General features: G+C 47.0%; 1 protein-coding gene across 3 annotated transcripts in view; it reads right to left on the minus strand.

Moving 5' to 3' along the window:
• Positions 1-16,533, minus strand: part of SETD2 (SET domain containing 2, histone lysine methyltransferase) — a 1,164,442-nt gene that overhangs the window by 316,753 nt on the left and 831,156 nt on the right. For all 3 annotated transcript variants that reach the window (XM_069210931.1, XM_069210934.1, XM_069210932.1), the window contains one exon: positions 2,784-2,923. In XM_069210931.1, coding sequence (XP_069067032.1) covers positions 2,784-2,923 — 140 coding nt within the window. The remainder of the gene's footprint in view (positions 1-2,783; positions 2,924-16,533) is intronic.

The raw sequence follows: 16,533 nt of genomic DNA on the forward strand, positions 1-16,533 counted from the left end.
AAGAATTAAAAACAAAAAAAACATTACCAGCCTGTAGGAAATTGGCTCTGTATACACGATTTCAAAGTAAGAAATAGTGTGCACATAGTCCAAGGGTTCCTCTTAGAGGTAAGTAAGCGGCAAAATTAAATAATTCTAATGCTCTATTTTGTGGTAGTGTGGTTGAGCAGTAGGCTTATCAGAGGGTAGTGGTAAGCATTTGTTGTACATACACAAGCAATAAATGAGGAACCCACACTCAAAGACGTACTCCAGGCCAAATAGGTTTTTGTATTGAAAAATATATTTTCATACTTTATTTTAAGAACCGCAGGTTCAAGATTTACATCAAACACTTTAAATGTAAGGTACTTCACTTAGATACTTTAGGAACTTTGAATAAAAACAATATCATGTACAGTCTTTGTAAAAATGGCAACAAGCTATTTTCTAAGTGGACACAGTGCAAAAATCAACAGTTCCGGGGGGAGGTAAGTAAAGGTTAGATTAGGAGGTAAGTAAAACACTTACAAGTCTCAGTTCTGGGACATAGGCAGCCCACCGTTGGGGGTTCAAGGCAACTCCAACGTTACCACACCAGCAGCTCAGGGCCGGTCAGGTGCAGAGATCAAACAGGTGCCCAAAACACATAGGCCCCTATGGAGAACAGGGGTGCTCCGGTTCCAGTCTGCCAGCAGGTAAGTACCTGAGTCCTCGGGGGCAGACCAGGGGGGTTTTGTAGAGCACTGGGGGGGGGGGACACAGGTAGGCACACAAAAGACACCTTCAGCGGCACAGGGGCGGCTGGGTGCAGTGTGCAAAGCAGGCGTCGGGTTTTAGGTAGGAAACAATGGTAGGACCCGGGGGTCACTAGCGGTGCAGGCATGCATGGGGTGGGCTTCTCGGGACAGTCACCACGTGGGCTAGGCAGAGGGTCACCTGGGGGTCACTCCTGCATTGAAGTTCGGTTCCTTCAGGTCCTGGGGGCTGCGGGGGCAGTGTTGTTTCCAGGCGTCAGGTCCCTTGTTACAGGCAGTCGCGGTGAGGGGGAGCCTCTGGATTCCCTCTGCAGGCGTCGCTGTGGGGACTCAGGGGGGGTCATCTCTGGTTACTCACAGGGGCGCAGTCGCCGGGGAGTCCTCCCTGAGGTGTCTGTTCTCTGGATCTCGAGCCGGGGGTGTCAGGTGCAGAGTGTGAAGTCTCACGCTTCCGGCGGGAAACGTGCAGTCTTTGAAAGTTTCTTTTTTGTTGCAAAGAAGTGGCTGGTTTTGAACAGGGCCGCTGTTCATGGGAGATTCTTGGACCTTTAGTCCAGGGCAGTCCTCTGAGGCTTCAGAGGACGCTGGTCCCGGTCGGATGCATCGCTGGAGCAGGTTTCCGAAGTTGGAGACAGGCCCGTAGGGCTTGGGCCAAAGCAGTTGTTGTCTTCCTGCTTTTCTGCAGACTTGTAGGTCAGAGGTCCTTCTGGTTTCTTCATGTTGCAGGAATTTGATTTCCTGGGATCTGGGGAGCCCCTTAATACTGAATTTAGGGGTGTGTTTAGGTCTGGGAGGGCAGTAGTCAATGGCAACTGTCCTTGAGGGTGGCTACACCCTCTTTGTGCCTCCTCCCTGTGGGGAGAGGGGCACATCTTTAATCCTATTTGGGGAATCCTCCAAACTCAAGATGGAGGATTTCTCAAGGCAGGGGTCACCTCAGCCCAGGACACCTTAGGGGCTGTCCTGACTGGTGGGTGACTCCTCCTTGTTTTTCTCATTATCTCCTCCAGGCTTGCCGCCAAAAGTGGGGGCAGTGGCCGGAGGGCCAGGCATCTCCACTAGCTGGGATGCCCTGGGGTGTTGTAACAAAAGGAATGAGCCTTTGTGGCTCACCGCCAGGTGTTACAGTTCCTGCAGAGGGAGGTGGGAAGCACCTCCACCCAGTACAGGCTTTCTTCCTGGCCACAGAGTGACAAAGGCACTCTCCCCATCTGGCCAGCAACATGTCTGGTGTGTGGCAGGCTGGCAGTAACGGGTCAGCCTATACTTGAAGTCGGGTAGGTATTCACGGGGCACCTCCAAGATGCCCTCTGGGTGTATGTTACAATAAATTACACACTGGCATCAGTGTGCATTTATTGTGCTGAGAGCGTTGATACCAAACTTCCCAGTTTTCAGTGTAGACCTTATGGATCTGTGGAGTTTGTGTTTGACAAACTCCCAGACCATTTACTCTTATTGCTACCCTGCACTTACAATGTCTAAGGTTTTGCTTAGACACTGTAGGGGCATAGTGCTCATGCACATGTGCCCTCACCTCTGGTATAGTGCACCCTGCCTTAGGGCTGTAAGGCCTGCTAGAGGGGTGACTTACCTATGCCACATGCAGTGTGAGGTTGGCATGGCACTCTGAGGGGAGTGCCATGTCGACTTAGTCATTTTCTCCTTACCAGCACACACAAGCTGTGAGACAGTGTGCATGTGCTGAGTGAGGGGTCCCCAGGGTGGCATAAGACATGCTGCAGCCCTTAGAGACCTTCCCTGGCATCAGGACCCATGGTACCAGCGGTACCAGTTACAAGTGACTTACCTGAGTGCCAGGGTTGTGCCAATTGTGGAGACAAAGGTACAGTTTAGGGAAAGAACACTGGTGCTGGGACCTGGTTAGCACAGTCCCAGCACACTTTCAAATCATAACTTAGCATCAGCAAAGGCAAAAAATTAGGGGGTAACCATGCCAAGGAGGCATTTCGTTTCACAGCCCAAAATGTAAAGTTCCATGTAAACAGAGTTAACACCTGAATATGATACGGTCAGGCAAATTACCTTGTAAGAATGTGGTAATAGTAAATTTTTCCTTCAGGGTCTCGGGCCGTTTTCCAACTCGGAGGAAGCACAATGGTTTTCGGTTTTGGTGGCGAGGGAGGCGGAAGGTCCAGGATGGTGTTGGAAACAACTAGTTCTTGCTGGAAAAAGAAAATATGTCAATCCAACCAAAACCATGTCTTACTAACATGATAAAACAGTGTGGCATTGCAAGTGTTAGAAATCACATTTGTATCAAATTAATATAACAAAAATGTTTAAATGCTAATGCACTCTAGTTAAGGAGGTATCACATACATTTTACTTGAATATCGAACCTTGATATTTTCTTGCTGAAATCCTTGTCATCTTTTCGGAGCTATTGTTTGCATTGTGACATCCTCTTTATTCTTTATACTTATATTTATATATAGCTATAAATATCTAACCAAATGCCCATTTAAGCTATGCCTCTGGCGTTGATGCACCATGGTCCAGCTTGGGCTGTGGAGCCGAAGTCAAATTCAGCACAGACACTGGTGCAAGCACCGCAACAGGTCCATTAAGTCCAGTTGGTGCCAAGGTTGGACATACTGGCCGAATCCCAGGTGGATCATGTTCCTTGGGCCCAGAAAGACCCAAGAAGAGCCACTAAATAGCCTCAAGAAGTTCTCAACTTGCTGTAGCATCGCAGACTGCCCCAGAAATTTTGGGTGCCTCGGGGCAAGGGTAGTAATCCGCTCTGGAGGGGAATGGCTTTGGGAGTGAGACTGGGAGGCACACCGACAAAGTTTTCTGAACTACAAGAGTATCAGGAAGGTGCAGAGTTCTGCGTCAACTTTTTATGTTTCTTCTTGGACTTACCCAAAGACTTTAACCACAACAATGATCTGTTGCAGGGACACCTTCGGGAATGGGACTGACTGGTCACGCCATGAAATCTTGCAATGTTTAATGACAGAGCTTCACTTCACAGTCATGGTTGGCCTTTGAGATGCATCAAGATGAAGCTGTGCACGGAAGGCTTTGAAGTTGCGGACCAACCCCAAGCACCAGAGTCAAACTTGATGGAGAAACTGTTACAGAAGGAAAATGTCACTTACCCAGTGTACATCTGTTCGTGGCATTAGTCGCTGCAGATTCACATGCTTGCATAGTCCGCCGTCTGGTGTTGGGCTCGGAGTGTTACAAGTTGTTTTTCTTCGAAGAAGTCTTTTCGAGTCACAAGACCGAGGGACTCCTCCCACTTCGGTTCCATTGCGCATGGGCGTCGACTCCATCTTAGATTGTTTTCCCCGCAGAGGGTGAGGTAGGAGTTGTGTATGCTAGTAATAGTGCCCATGCAATGGAATGAATACGTATGTACCAAATGAAGGTTAAAGTAATATATTTACAAATGTACAAATGTTGAAGATATACTTCCAAACGGCTACAAGCTCCCGGGGAGGCGGGTGGGCGCATGTGAATCTGCAGCGACTAATGCCACGAACAGATGTACACTGGGTAAGTGACATTTTCCGTTCGGTGGCATGTGTAGCTGCAGATACACATGCTGTGCATAGACTAGTAAGCAGTTATCTCCCCAAAAGCGGTGGTTCAGCCTGTAGGAGTGGAAGTAGTTTGAAATAAAGTTCTTAGTACGGCTTGCCCTACTGTGGCTTGTTGTGCAGTTAACACATCTACACAGTAGTGTTTAGTAAATGTATGAGGCGTAGACCATGTTGCTGCCTTACATATTTCGTTCATTGGAATATTTCCTAGAAAGGCCATAGTAGCACCTTTCTTTCTGGTTGAGTGTGCCTTTGGTGTAATAGGCAGCTCTCTCTTTGCTTTAAGATAGCAGGTTTGGATGCACCTAACTATCCATCTGGCAATACCTTGTTTTGAAATTGGATTTCCTGTATGAGGTTTTTGAAAGGCAATAAATAGTTGTTTTGTCTTTCTAATTACTTTTGTTCTGTCAATGTAGTACATTAGTGCTCTTTTGATGTCTAATGTATGTAGTGCTCTTTCAGCTATTGAATCTGGCTGTGGGAAGAACACTGGTAATTCTACTGTTTGATTTAAGTGGAACGGTGAGATAACCTTTGGTAAGAATTTTGGATTTGTTCTTAGAACTACTTTATTCTTGTGTATTTTAATAAATGGTTCTTGTATGGTAAACGCCTGTATTTCACTTACTCTTCTTAGAGATGTGATGGCAATGAGAAATGCAACTTTCCACGTTAAGTATTGCATTTCACAAGAATGCATGGGTTCGAAAGGTGGACCCATGAGCCTTGTTAAGACAATGTTGAGGTTCCATGAAGGAACAGGTGGTGTCCTTGGTGGTATAATTCTCTTTAGGCCTTCCATAAACGCTTTAATGACAGGTATTCTAAACAGGGAAGTTGAATGAGTAATCTGCAGGTAAGCAGATATTGCGGCGAGATGTATCTTTACGGAAGAGAAAGCTAGATTGGATTTTTGCAAATGTAGTAAATATTCTACTACATCTTTTGGAGACGCATGCAATGGAGGAATTTGCTCATTATGGCAGTAATAAACAAATCTTTTCCATTTACTTGCATAGCAGTGTCTAGTGGAAGGTTTTCTAGCTTGTTTTATGACCTCCATACATTCTTGTGTGAGGTTTAAGTGTCCAAATTCTAGGATTTCAGGAGCCAAATTGCTAGATTCAGCGATGCTGGGTTTGGATGCCTGATCTGTTGTTTGTGTTGTGTTAACAGATCTGGTCTGTTGGGTAGTTTGACATGAGGTACTACTGACAGGTCTAGTAGTGTCGTATACCAAGGTTGTCTTGCCCATGTTGGTGCTATTAGTATGAGTTTGAGTTTGTTTTGACTCAATCTGTTTACTAGATTATGGAAGGAGAGGGAGAGGGGGAAAAGCGTACGCAAATATCCCTGACCAATTCATCCATAGAGCACTGCCTTGGGAGTACCTGTGTGGGTACCTGGATGCGAAGTTTTGGCATTTTGCGTTTTCTTTTGTTGCAAATAGATCTATTTGAGGTGTTACCCAAATTTGAAAGTAAGTGTTCAGTATTTGGGGGTGAATTTCCCATTTGTGGATTTGTTGGTGATCCCGAGAGAGATTGTCTGCTTAGTTGGTTCTGGATCCCTGGAATAAATTGTGCTATTAGGCGAATATGGTTGTGAATTGCCCAATACCATATTTTTTGTGTTAGGAGACACAACAGTGTCGAGTGTGTCCCCCCCTGTTTGTTTAAATAATACATTGTCGTCATGTTGTCTGTTTTGACAAGAATGTATTTGTGGGTTATCATGGGTTGGAATGCTTTCAATGCTAGAAATACTGCTAACAGTTCTAAGTGATTTATGTGAAACTTTCTTTGATGTATGTCCCATTGTCCTTGGATGCTGTGTTGATTGAGGTGTGCTCCACACCCTGTCATGGAAGCATCCGTTGTTATAACGTATGTTGGCACTGGGTCTTGGAAAGGCCGCCCTTTGTTTAAATTTGTACTGTTCCACCATAGAAGCGAGATGTATGTTTGGCGGTCTATCAACACCAGATCTAGAAGTTGACCCTGTGACTGTGACCATTGTGATGCTAGGCACTGTTGTAAGGGCCGCATGTGCAACCTTGCGTATGGGACAATGGCTATGCATGAAGACATCATGCCTAGGAGTTTTAATACTATTTTTGCTTGTATCTTTTGTGTTGCATACATGGCCTATATTAACTTGTGAAATGTTTGAACCCTTTGTGGACTTGGAGTGGCTATCCCTTTTGTTGTGTTGATTGTCGCTCCTAAGTATTGCTGTGTTTGACACAGCAAAAGGTGTGACTTTGCATAGTTGATGGAGAAACCCAGCTTGTGAAGGATTTGTATAACATAATTTGTGTGATGTGAACACTTTGTTAGCGTGTTGGTCTTGATTAACCAATCGTCTAAGTAAGGGAACACGTGTATTTGCTGCCTTCTGATATGTGCAGCTACTACTGCTAGGCATTTTGTAAAGACTCTTGGCGCAGTTGTTATTCCGAATGGCAACACTTTGAATTGGTAATTTATTCCTTTGAATACGAACCTTAGGTATTTCCTCTGCGAAGGATGTATCGGTATATGGAAATACGCATCTTTTAGATCTAATGTTGTCATGTAGTCTTGCTGTTTGAGCAGTGGGATTACGTCTTGTAATGTGACCATGTGAAAGTGGTCTGATTTGATGTAGGTGTTTAGTGTTCTGAGATCTAGTATTGGTCTTAGAGTTTTGTCTTTTTTTGGTATTAGAAAGTACAGTGAGTAAACTCCTGTGTTCTTTTGATGACGTGGTACCAGTTCTATTGCGTCCTTTTGCAGCAATGCTTGAACTTCTAGTCCTAGAAGGTCTATATGCTGTTTTGACATATTGTGTGTTTTCGGTGGGACGTTTGGAGGGAGTTGGAGAAATTCTATGCAATAACCATGTTGGATAATTGCTAAGACCCAAGTGTCTGTTGTTATTTCCTCCCAAGATTTGTAGAACTGGCTTAGTCTTCCCCCCACTGGTGTTGTGTGAAGGGGTTGTGTGACTTGTGAGTCACTGTTTATTTTGAGGGGTTTTGGGACCTTGAAATTTTCCCCGGTTTCTTGGGAATTGGCCCCCTCTGTATTGTCCCCTAAAACCTCCCCTTTGATATTGTCCCTGGTAGGTAGGTGGTCTTGTTTGTGAGGTGCTGGTTTCTGTGGGTTGACCTCGAAACCCTCCCCTAAAAGTTGTTTTACGAAATGTGCCAAATGTGCCTCTGCCCTGCGGGGAGTAGAGTGCGCCCATGGCTTTGGCTGTATCGGTGTCCTTTTTTAATTTTTCAATTGCAGTGTCGACCTCCGGCCCAAACAATTGCTGTTCATTAAACGGCATATTGAGCACAGCCTGTTGTATTTGGGGTTTGAACCCAGATGTGCGCAGCCATGCGTGCCTCCTTATCGTGACAGCAGTATTTATTGTCCTTGCAGCTGTATCCGCTGCATCCATGGAAGACCGTATCTGATTGTTAGAGATACTTTGTCCCTCTTCCACCACCTGTTGCGCTCGTTTTTGGAACTCTTTGGGGAGGTGTTCGATGAGATGTTGCATCTCATCCCAATGAGCCCTGTCGTATCTCGCCAGGTGTGCTGGCGAGTTGGCGATGCGCCACTGATTTGCCGCTTGTGCTGCAACCCTTTTTCCCGCTGCATCAAATTTGCGGCTCTCCTTGTCCGGAGGTGGTGCGTCGCCTGATGTATGCGAGTTGGCTCTTTTACGAGCTGCCCCCACAACTACTGAGTCTGGTGTCAGTTGTGATGTAATAAAAACAGGGTCTGTGGGCGGAGCCTTGTATTTTTTCTCCACCCTTGGAGTTATGGCTCTGCTTTTAACTGGCTCTTGAAATATTTGTTTTGAGTGCCTTAGCATTCCTGGAAGCATGGGAAGGCTTTGATAATGGCTATGGGTGGAGGACAGGGTGTTAAAGAGGAAGTCATCCTCAATAGGCTCCGAATGTAGCGAGACATTATGGAATTTGGCTGCCCTAGCTACCACCTGTGCATATGATGTACTGTCCTCAGGTGGTGACGGTTTAGTTGGGTACGACTCCGGGCTATTGTCCGATACTGGAGCGTTGTAGAGGTCCCATGCATCCTGATCATCCTGGCTCATTGTGGTATGAGCTGGTGAGTGTGTTAATGGTGGAGTTTGTGCCGGTGATGCATGAGTTGAGGGTGGTGGAGTTACCTTCTTTACCACCTTCGCTTGTGGTTGCTTGTCTCCTTGCTGGAAGTCAAGTTTCCTTTTCCTTTTGATTGGGGGAAGAGTGCTAATCTTCCCTGTATCCTTTTGAATAAAGATCCGCTTTTGCGTGTGATCTGGCTCAATTGTTTGTAATTCCTCCTCAAATCTGTGTTTTTTTTTTAGTTGAGAGGACAGTCCCTGTTCCTCTGAGTAGGAACCAGTTTTCGGTTCGGTTGCCGGGTGTTTCGGCACCGAAACCGTGTCTCTGGATTTTTTCGGCTCCGACAAGATCTTTTTTCTTTTTGGCGTCATGCCCTCTCGGTGCCGACCAACTTCGGTGCTGCTGTGTCGGTGCCGAATTTTTTCTGCGTCACTCTCTCGGTCCCGAGATTGCTGCGTGCCTGTATCTCGACCGGAGTCGGATGACTTCGACAGCAGCTCGCCCTTTTTCGGTGCCGATGGACAGTCACCTACTTTCCGGGTTAAGCCATGGCCTGTTGGCGGTGGCGTCCCATGGGCTTTGTCAGTCTTTTCGTGTGATTTTTGTTTCGACGTCTTACTCACGGTTGGTTGTTCTTCGACGTCAAATTCTTCGGAATCCGACTCGTGGATGGAGAAAGTTTCTTCTTCCTCCTGCTCGAACCGTTGTTGTCCTGTCGGCGTGGACGCCATCTGCAACCTCCTGGCTCTTCGGTCTCTGAGCGTTTTTCTCGACCGAAACGCGCGACAGGCTTCGCACGTATCCTCCTTGTGCTCGGGGGACAGGCACAAGTTACAGACCAAATGTTGATCCGTATAAGGATATTTATTATGGCATTTAGGACAGAATCGGAACGGGGTCCGTTCCATCAGTCTCGATGTTGCACGCGGTCGGGCCGACCAGGCCCCGACAGATGATCGAAATTACCCCGAAGGGCTACCGGAGCTCTTCAAGATTCGGTGTCGATTTGTTCTAACTAACCCGATACCGAACGAAACAATACCGACGAATTGTTCCGAGATTCTGACAAACTTTCTGACCCGAAACACGGAGCGAAAAGGAACACGTCCGAACCCGACGGCGGAAAGAAAACAATCTAAGATGGAGTCGACGCCCATGCGCAATGGAACCGAAGTGGGAGGAGTCCCTCGGTCTCGTGACTCGAAAAGACTTCTTCGAAGAAAAACAACTTGTAACACTCTGAGCCCAACACCAGACGGCGGACTATGCACAGCATGTGTATCTGCAGCTACACATGCCACCGAACATTTGTTTACAGCAGTCAGCCCAAGGTTAAACACTGTTGTTTCTCAGTGTGACATTGCGCTTGCATACTGGTGTAGAAGAGCAATGTGAAGAAATAGTCTTGTGAAAAGAGGAGGGGTAGCTACTGATCAGAGTTTGGTGGCGTGGAAAGAAAGGAACTGACATGGGCATGCATTGGTGGCACTTATAAGCAGCCACACGTCACTCCCAGAGGGGAGCAATGTCAGGGCTGAGCTGTACAATGCCACCTACTAGCGCACGGTGGCACTGCTAAAGATTTTCTGATCTGATGCCTAGGGAATGTTCCAAAATTGAGAAATCTGCAGCTAGAAGTATCTACCAGAAGTGCAAGTACTCGTCAACTGCTGTTAGGTGTAGTGGAATGGAAGTGTAAACAAGGTCTGCCTCAAATAGATGAGGAGGGCCGCAGACAATCTCCTACACAAAGACCTTAAAAGAATTGAACTGTTTGGAGATGCAATAATACACTCTTCTGGTAGTCTGAGGTAACCAAACTCTAGGAACACGGTGCTAGAATGCCAGATTCAGCTTCCTGTCGACTGGGTGTCTGAGATGGCTCTGATACTGAGTGAAGGTCTAAACTCAGAGGAAGCTTCTTGTGAGGGCTGATGGACATCTTATTGACGAGCATTAAGTACCAGGGCTGTTTTGCAAAAATCTCTGTTACTATGATGAGGGTTACAGACATCAGCCTCATTTTCCTCACAATGTATGAGATTAGGAGGAGGGGGAGAAGTGTGTAGGCACATATCCCTGACCAGTTCATCCATTTTGCATTGCCCATGGATTGAGGTTGTGGGTACATGGAGGTGAATCTTTGCCATTTTATGTTTTCAGGATGCAATGGTCAGGGTTTCCAACTGATGGAAGCACTTATGGAAGCTTTGTGGATGGACTTCTTGCTCATGTCACTGAACTGAACTCTTTAACTTATGAGAGACGCTTCAGTGGTGATGGTGACATTTGCAAGAAGGTATAGGACGGGGCTGCCATGTTGCATTTCCACCACAGCAGAGAGATCCGGCTGTCACCAACACTAGATCTTTCAGGTGTGTTTCTACCTGCAACTACTGCCTCACGAGGCACTCCTGTAGTGGTCCCATTTATAACACAGCATGTGGCACTATTGCAATGCACAAGACCATTATCCCAATAGTCTCATCACAGTCCCTACAGTGAGAGGACATCATGTCTGAAAAAGAAGCTGCAGATGTGGGAATGCCATGACCCCTGGTTCAGTGGAACATACTTTTCCTGCAATAGCATTAAATACGGATACCAAGAAGGTTTGGATCTGCTAGTGCTGTAGGTGAGATATTTTGACGTTGATGGTGGACACTAAGTTGTGGAGTAGGGATACTGCTGTTAGAGTGAGTTTTTGACTTTGCTGTCTGCTGCTGCTCTTGATCAGTTAGTTGTACAGGTATGGAAAGAAATGTATGTAGTTTCTGCACAGCTGGGCTGCCACTGCTGCTAGATGTCTTGTGAACACCCTTGGAGCTATGGTGACTACAAACGGTAACATCTTCAACTGGTTGTGCTTTCAACTAACCACAAAAACGAGGGTACCAGAGGTGCTGGGTGGATGGAGAGTCTTAAATAAGCATCTTTTAGATCAGTGATGACATGAAGTTGCCTCGGGGGAGCAGTGGGATGGCAACCTTCAGGGTCACCATGTGAAAGTGTAAGATGAGGATCAACTTGTTTAATAGTGGATGTCTAGGATTCGCCTTAAGGAAGTGTCCTTTTTGGGGATGCTGAATTAGAAGTACAATACCCCTCCACCTCGTTGGCACAAAGGTAGTGGTTTGATGTCACCTTTGGTGAAAAGCGTCTGAACCTCTTCATCCAACAGCCAAAGGTGACTGGGCTGAGGATGTGGTGGTGGGACGGGATGCTGGATGCATGGTGTGAAATTCAAGACGGTACTCCTAGTGTATGACAGTACCCACTTATCTGAGATGATGTCATTTCACTGAGGTGAGCAGCAATCAAGGAGGACAGGTGCATAGTGTCTGCTTGCTAGCTGTGATGACTCAGCTAGAGCCACCTCTGCCTCTGAGACAACCGTTATGATTGTAGCGACCCCACAGAGTACTTGGTCTCCTGGGAATATTGAAAGGCCTACTGCTGGTATCCAAAAGAACGTGTCTCCACCATGCCCAGTGATGCCATCAATGCTGCCGTCACTGAACAAATCATGAGTGTTGCAAACTGTGAAGTCATAATCAGAGCCTGGTGGGGTACATGTTCTAGTTAGCTGAGTAAGCTACGATTGATAAATTTAAGTGGTTTACGGAGTCTAAAATGTTATATTTTAAATGACATTTTCAGCCAACTATAAGGTCCCTTTAACCTTTGTTTTTTCAGTCAATTTCGGAGTTGTTTTTAAATGTAATTTAAGATATTACCATAATATCACTTTAACCTTTGTTTTTCAGTGAATTTCTGTTTTTTTAAATGTAAATTAAGATCTTAATACCATATCCAACCTATTGCAGGCAGCCAATCCCCCGCTGTGCATGGCCTTTGGTGTGGAATAGGCTCAGGACCTGCACCCATCCCCATGTGGGTGGCCATCCATCTGCCACGCACAGCCTTTGGCCATGCACCCACGCGCTGCAGCACACAGCCTACTGTCATGCGCAATGTGGGCTGGGGTGTAGGGACTGGGCTGTGGCCAGGTCCCTGCACCCAAACCCATCGTGGGCTGCCAACCTCCTTGAGCACCCATCTGCTATACTTTGTTTTTCCCATTAATTTTCCAGCTCTCTCAGGAGCCCCTCTGGGTCCCAGCAAACCCACCCCCCAAAAAACGTTTTTATTTGCTTGATATTTTGGGCCCAGGTTTTGTAATGGCCGCCACAGCATTTCGGTTCATGTTAAGCCAGGCAATCCAAGCCTGCACTCCTCAAAGAAAAAAAAAAACATAGACAATCTGAAGGTTTTTTTTTTTTTTTTTTAAACTTCACCACAACTGTCGATAAATCTATACATTTTTAACCTTTATTTCTCCAAAACTCCTGAAGTTACTTACCTTTGGTAATGCATTATCTGGTAGAGACCATATCTAGCCGCAGATTTCTTACCTTTGAATTTCCCAGGTGTCAGACTGGATCTGGAAGATTTTTGATTGAAAGGTACCCTTGCACACCAGTAGGTGGCATCAATCGTCTCCGTGCCGGATGTGGCATTGCAGTCACTTATAAAGGTGTCACCTCGGCGCGCTAACATCAGTTACTTTTTTACAACTTTCCTCGCCACGAGTACAAACCCATGAAAGCCATAAAGTGTACTGAAACTGGTGTGTACAAACTGAGGCCCTAAAAGGGAGCATATCCTTAGCCTTCGAAATCTGTCTGCAGAGTAGGAAGGATAGAAGGCTCTGTAAGGAATCTGCAGCTAGATATTGTCTCTACCAGATAATGCATTACCAAAGGTAAGTAACTTGTTCATCTGATAGAGACATCCAGCCGCAGATTCCTCATTTTTGAATAGATACCCAAGCATAATCGTCTCCGGCAGAGGGCTGCGGATAAATGTTCTAAACTAAGATGTCCTTCAAGACTGAACAGGCATTCCGTGAGGAATCCACAGGTAGCTAATGTATCCACCAGAAAAGTCGTTACCGAAGGTAAGTAACTCGTTCTTCTGATGGATACAACTACCTGTGGATTCCTCACCTAATGAATAGAGTCCCAAAGCAGTACCACGCCCGGCGGTGGGTGCCTAAATGGTCAAACCAAGAAATCCTGCAGCACTGACCGTGCAAAATGGCCGTCCCTTCTAACCTCAGAATCCAAACAGTAATGTTTTGCAAAAGTGTGAAGGGACGACCAAGTTGCGGCCTTGCAGATGTCGACCACAGGAACACCTCTGGCCAAGGCCGAAGTGGCCGACTTAGCTCTGGTGGAATGAGCTCTAATGCCCTCAGGAGGATCCTTCTTTGCCAAAGAGTAACAGATTTTAATGCAAAGAACAACCCACCTGGATAGTGTTCTCTTGTGGACTGCCTTTCCTCTCCTCTTGCCCACGTATCCAATAAACAGCTGATCCTCCAGCCTGAAATCCTTTGTTCTATCAATAAAGAAGCTCAACGCCCTCTTTGGGTCCAGACGGTGCAGTCTTTCTTCCTCTTTGGAAGGATGAGGCGGAGGATAGAACGTGGACAAAGTAATTGCCTGAGCCAAATGGAAAGGTGAAACAACCTTCGGGAGGAAAGCACCACCTTATCCCCATAAAAAGTTGTATAAGGGGGCTTTACTGATAAGGCCTGCAACTCACTCACTCTCCTTGCTGATGTTATAGCTATCAGGAAGACTGTTTTTAAAACCAAATACCTTAAGGGGCAAGAATGCATAGCTTCAAAAGGGGACCCCATAAGGAAATTCAGGACCAAGGACAAATCCCATTGCGGCATAACGAATGGCTTTGGAGGATATTTATTTAGAAGACCTTTCAAGAATCTGATAACAATAGGGGATTTAAATAAAGATGGTTGGTCTGGAAGACATATGAAGGCTGACAAGGCCGATAAATAACCCTTAATGGTAGCCACTGCACAACCTTTCTGCGCTAGAGACAGAGCAAAAGACAAAACGTCCGATAGATGAGCATGCAAAGGATCAATCTGCCTCTCACCACACCACGCAACAAATCTAGACCATCCATTAGCGTAGATAGATTTAGTGGAGTGTCGCCTGGCCGCTAATATAACATCTACTACCTCAGGCGGGAGAGAGAAGGAACTCAGGTTGCCCCGTTCAATCTCCAGGCATGTAGGTGCAGACTCTGGAGGTTGGGGTGTAAAACCTGCCCCTGCGACTGCGAGAGGAGGTCTGCCCTGAAAGGGAGACGGAGCGGAGGGCACATTGAGAGTTGGAGAAGGTCGGAGTACCATACCCTCCTTGGCCAATTCGGAGCTATTAGGATGACTAGAGCCCGGTCCTGGCGAATCTTCCTCAATACTCGAGGAATCAAGGGTATGGGAGGAAACGCGTAAAGCAACTGGCCGCACCAGGTTATTTGAAACGCGTCCCCCAACGCTCCCTGCATCGGATACTGGAGGCTGCAGAATAACGGACAATGCGCGTTCTCTCGAGTGGCAAACAGATCTACCCGAGGAAACCCCCACCTCTGGAAGATTAAACGGACTTGATCTGGATGGAGACGCCACTCGTGGTCTGCTGAGAATTGGCGACTGAGACTGTCCGCACGCACGTTCAAGACTCCGGCCAGATGGTTTGCTATCAAGCAAATCTGATGGTCCTTTGCCCAGGACCATAGTCGAAGAGCTTCTCTGCAGAGAAGGTACGACCCCACTCCTCCCTGCTTGTTTATGTACCACATCGTGGTAGTATTGTCCGTTAGGACCTGTACCGACTGACCACGAAGGGAAGGGAGGAAGGCCTTGAGAGCCAGACGTACAGCCCGTAACTCTAACAGATTGATATGAAACATCTGTTCCTCTGGAGACCAAAGACCTTTGATCTCCAGATCCCCCAGATGAGCTCCCCACCCTAGAGTGGAAGCATCCGTTATGACTGTGGCCACTGGTGGCGACTGCTGGAACGGCTTTCCTTGTGAAAGATTGTTGCTTGCAATCCACCACTTCAGATCCACAGCAGCATCTCTGGAGATCTTGACAGTACTCTCTAGATCCCCTTTGTGTTGAGACCACTGCCTTCGGAGGCACCACTGAAGAGCCCTCATGTGCCAGCGAGCATGCGTGACCAACAGAATGCAGGAGGCAAACAGACCGAGCAGACGAAGGACCTTGAGGACTGGAACTACCGCTCCATTTCGAAACATTGGAACCAAATCCTGAATATCTTGAATCCGCTGAGGCGGAGGAAAGGCCCGACCCAATGTTGTATCCAGTACTGCCCCTATGAACAGGAGGCGCTGAGAGGGCTCTAGGTGAGATTTGGGCTCGTTCACCGAAAAACCCAGGTCGAACAACAACTGGGTTGTTGACTGCAGATGATGCGACACAAGCTCCGGGGACTTGGCTTTGATCAACCAGTCGTCCAAGTAAGGGAATACTGCTATCCCCTTCCTTCTGAGTTCTGCCGCAACCACCGACATCACCTTTGTGAAGACTCGAGGTGCTGAAGCAAGACCAAACGGAAGGACCGCAAACTGATAGTGCTGCGATCCCACCACAAACCGGAGATTCTTCCTGTGTGACTTGAGTATCGGGATATGAAAGTAAGCATCCTGCAAGTCGACAGACACCATCCAGTCTTCCTTGTTCAACGCCTAAAGCACCTGTGCTAGGGTCAGCATCTTGAACTTTTCCTGCTTGAGGAACCAATTGAAGATCCTCAGGTCCAGGATTGGTCTCAAACGACCATCCTTCTTGGGAATCAGGAAATACCTTGAGTAACATCCTCGACCCCTTTCCTGCTCTGGGACCAACTCCACCGCGCCCTTTGAAAGGAGGGCTTGTACCTCCTGTTCTAGCAACAGGAGGTGTTCTTCTGAACAATAAGAAGGGCGGGGCGGGATGAGGGGCGGGAACTCCCGAAAGGGAAGGGTGTAGCCTTTTCCCACAATACTGAGAACCCAAGTGTTCGTTGTAACAGTCTTCCATTTGGTGAGAAAATGCTGTAATCTTCCCCCTACAGGAGAGGAGTGAGTGGGAAATGGTGGAAGCCTAAGGCTGCTTCCCCTGCTGCACCCCGCCAGAGGATGAGGAAGAGGCAGAGTGCTGCTGAGAGGCTCCTCTGGTGCGGACCCTACCTCTCCCTCTAAAAGATCTATAGGGATGGGAAGAGGCAGG

This window comes from Pleurodeles waltl, chromosome 10, assembly GCF_031143425.1.
Source record: "Pleurodeles waltl isolate 20211129_DDA chromosome 10, aPleWal1.hap1.20221129, whole genome shotgun sequence".
NCBI classification, from domain to species: Eukaryota; Metazoa; Chordata; class Amphibia; order Caudata; family Salamandridae; genus Pleurodeles; species Pleurodeles waltl.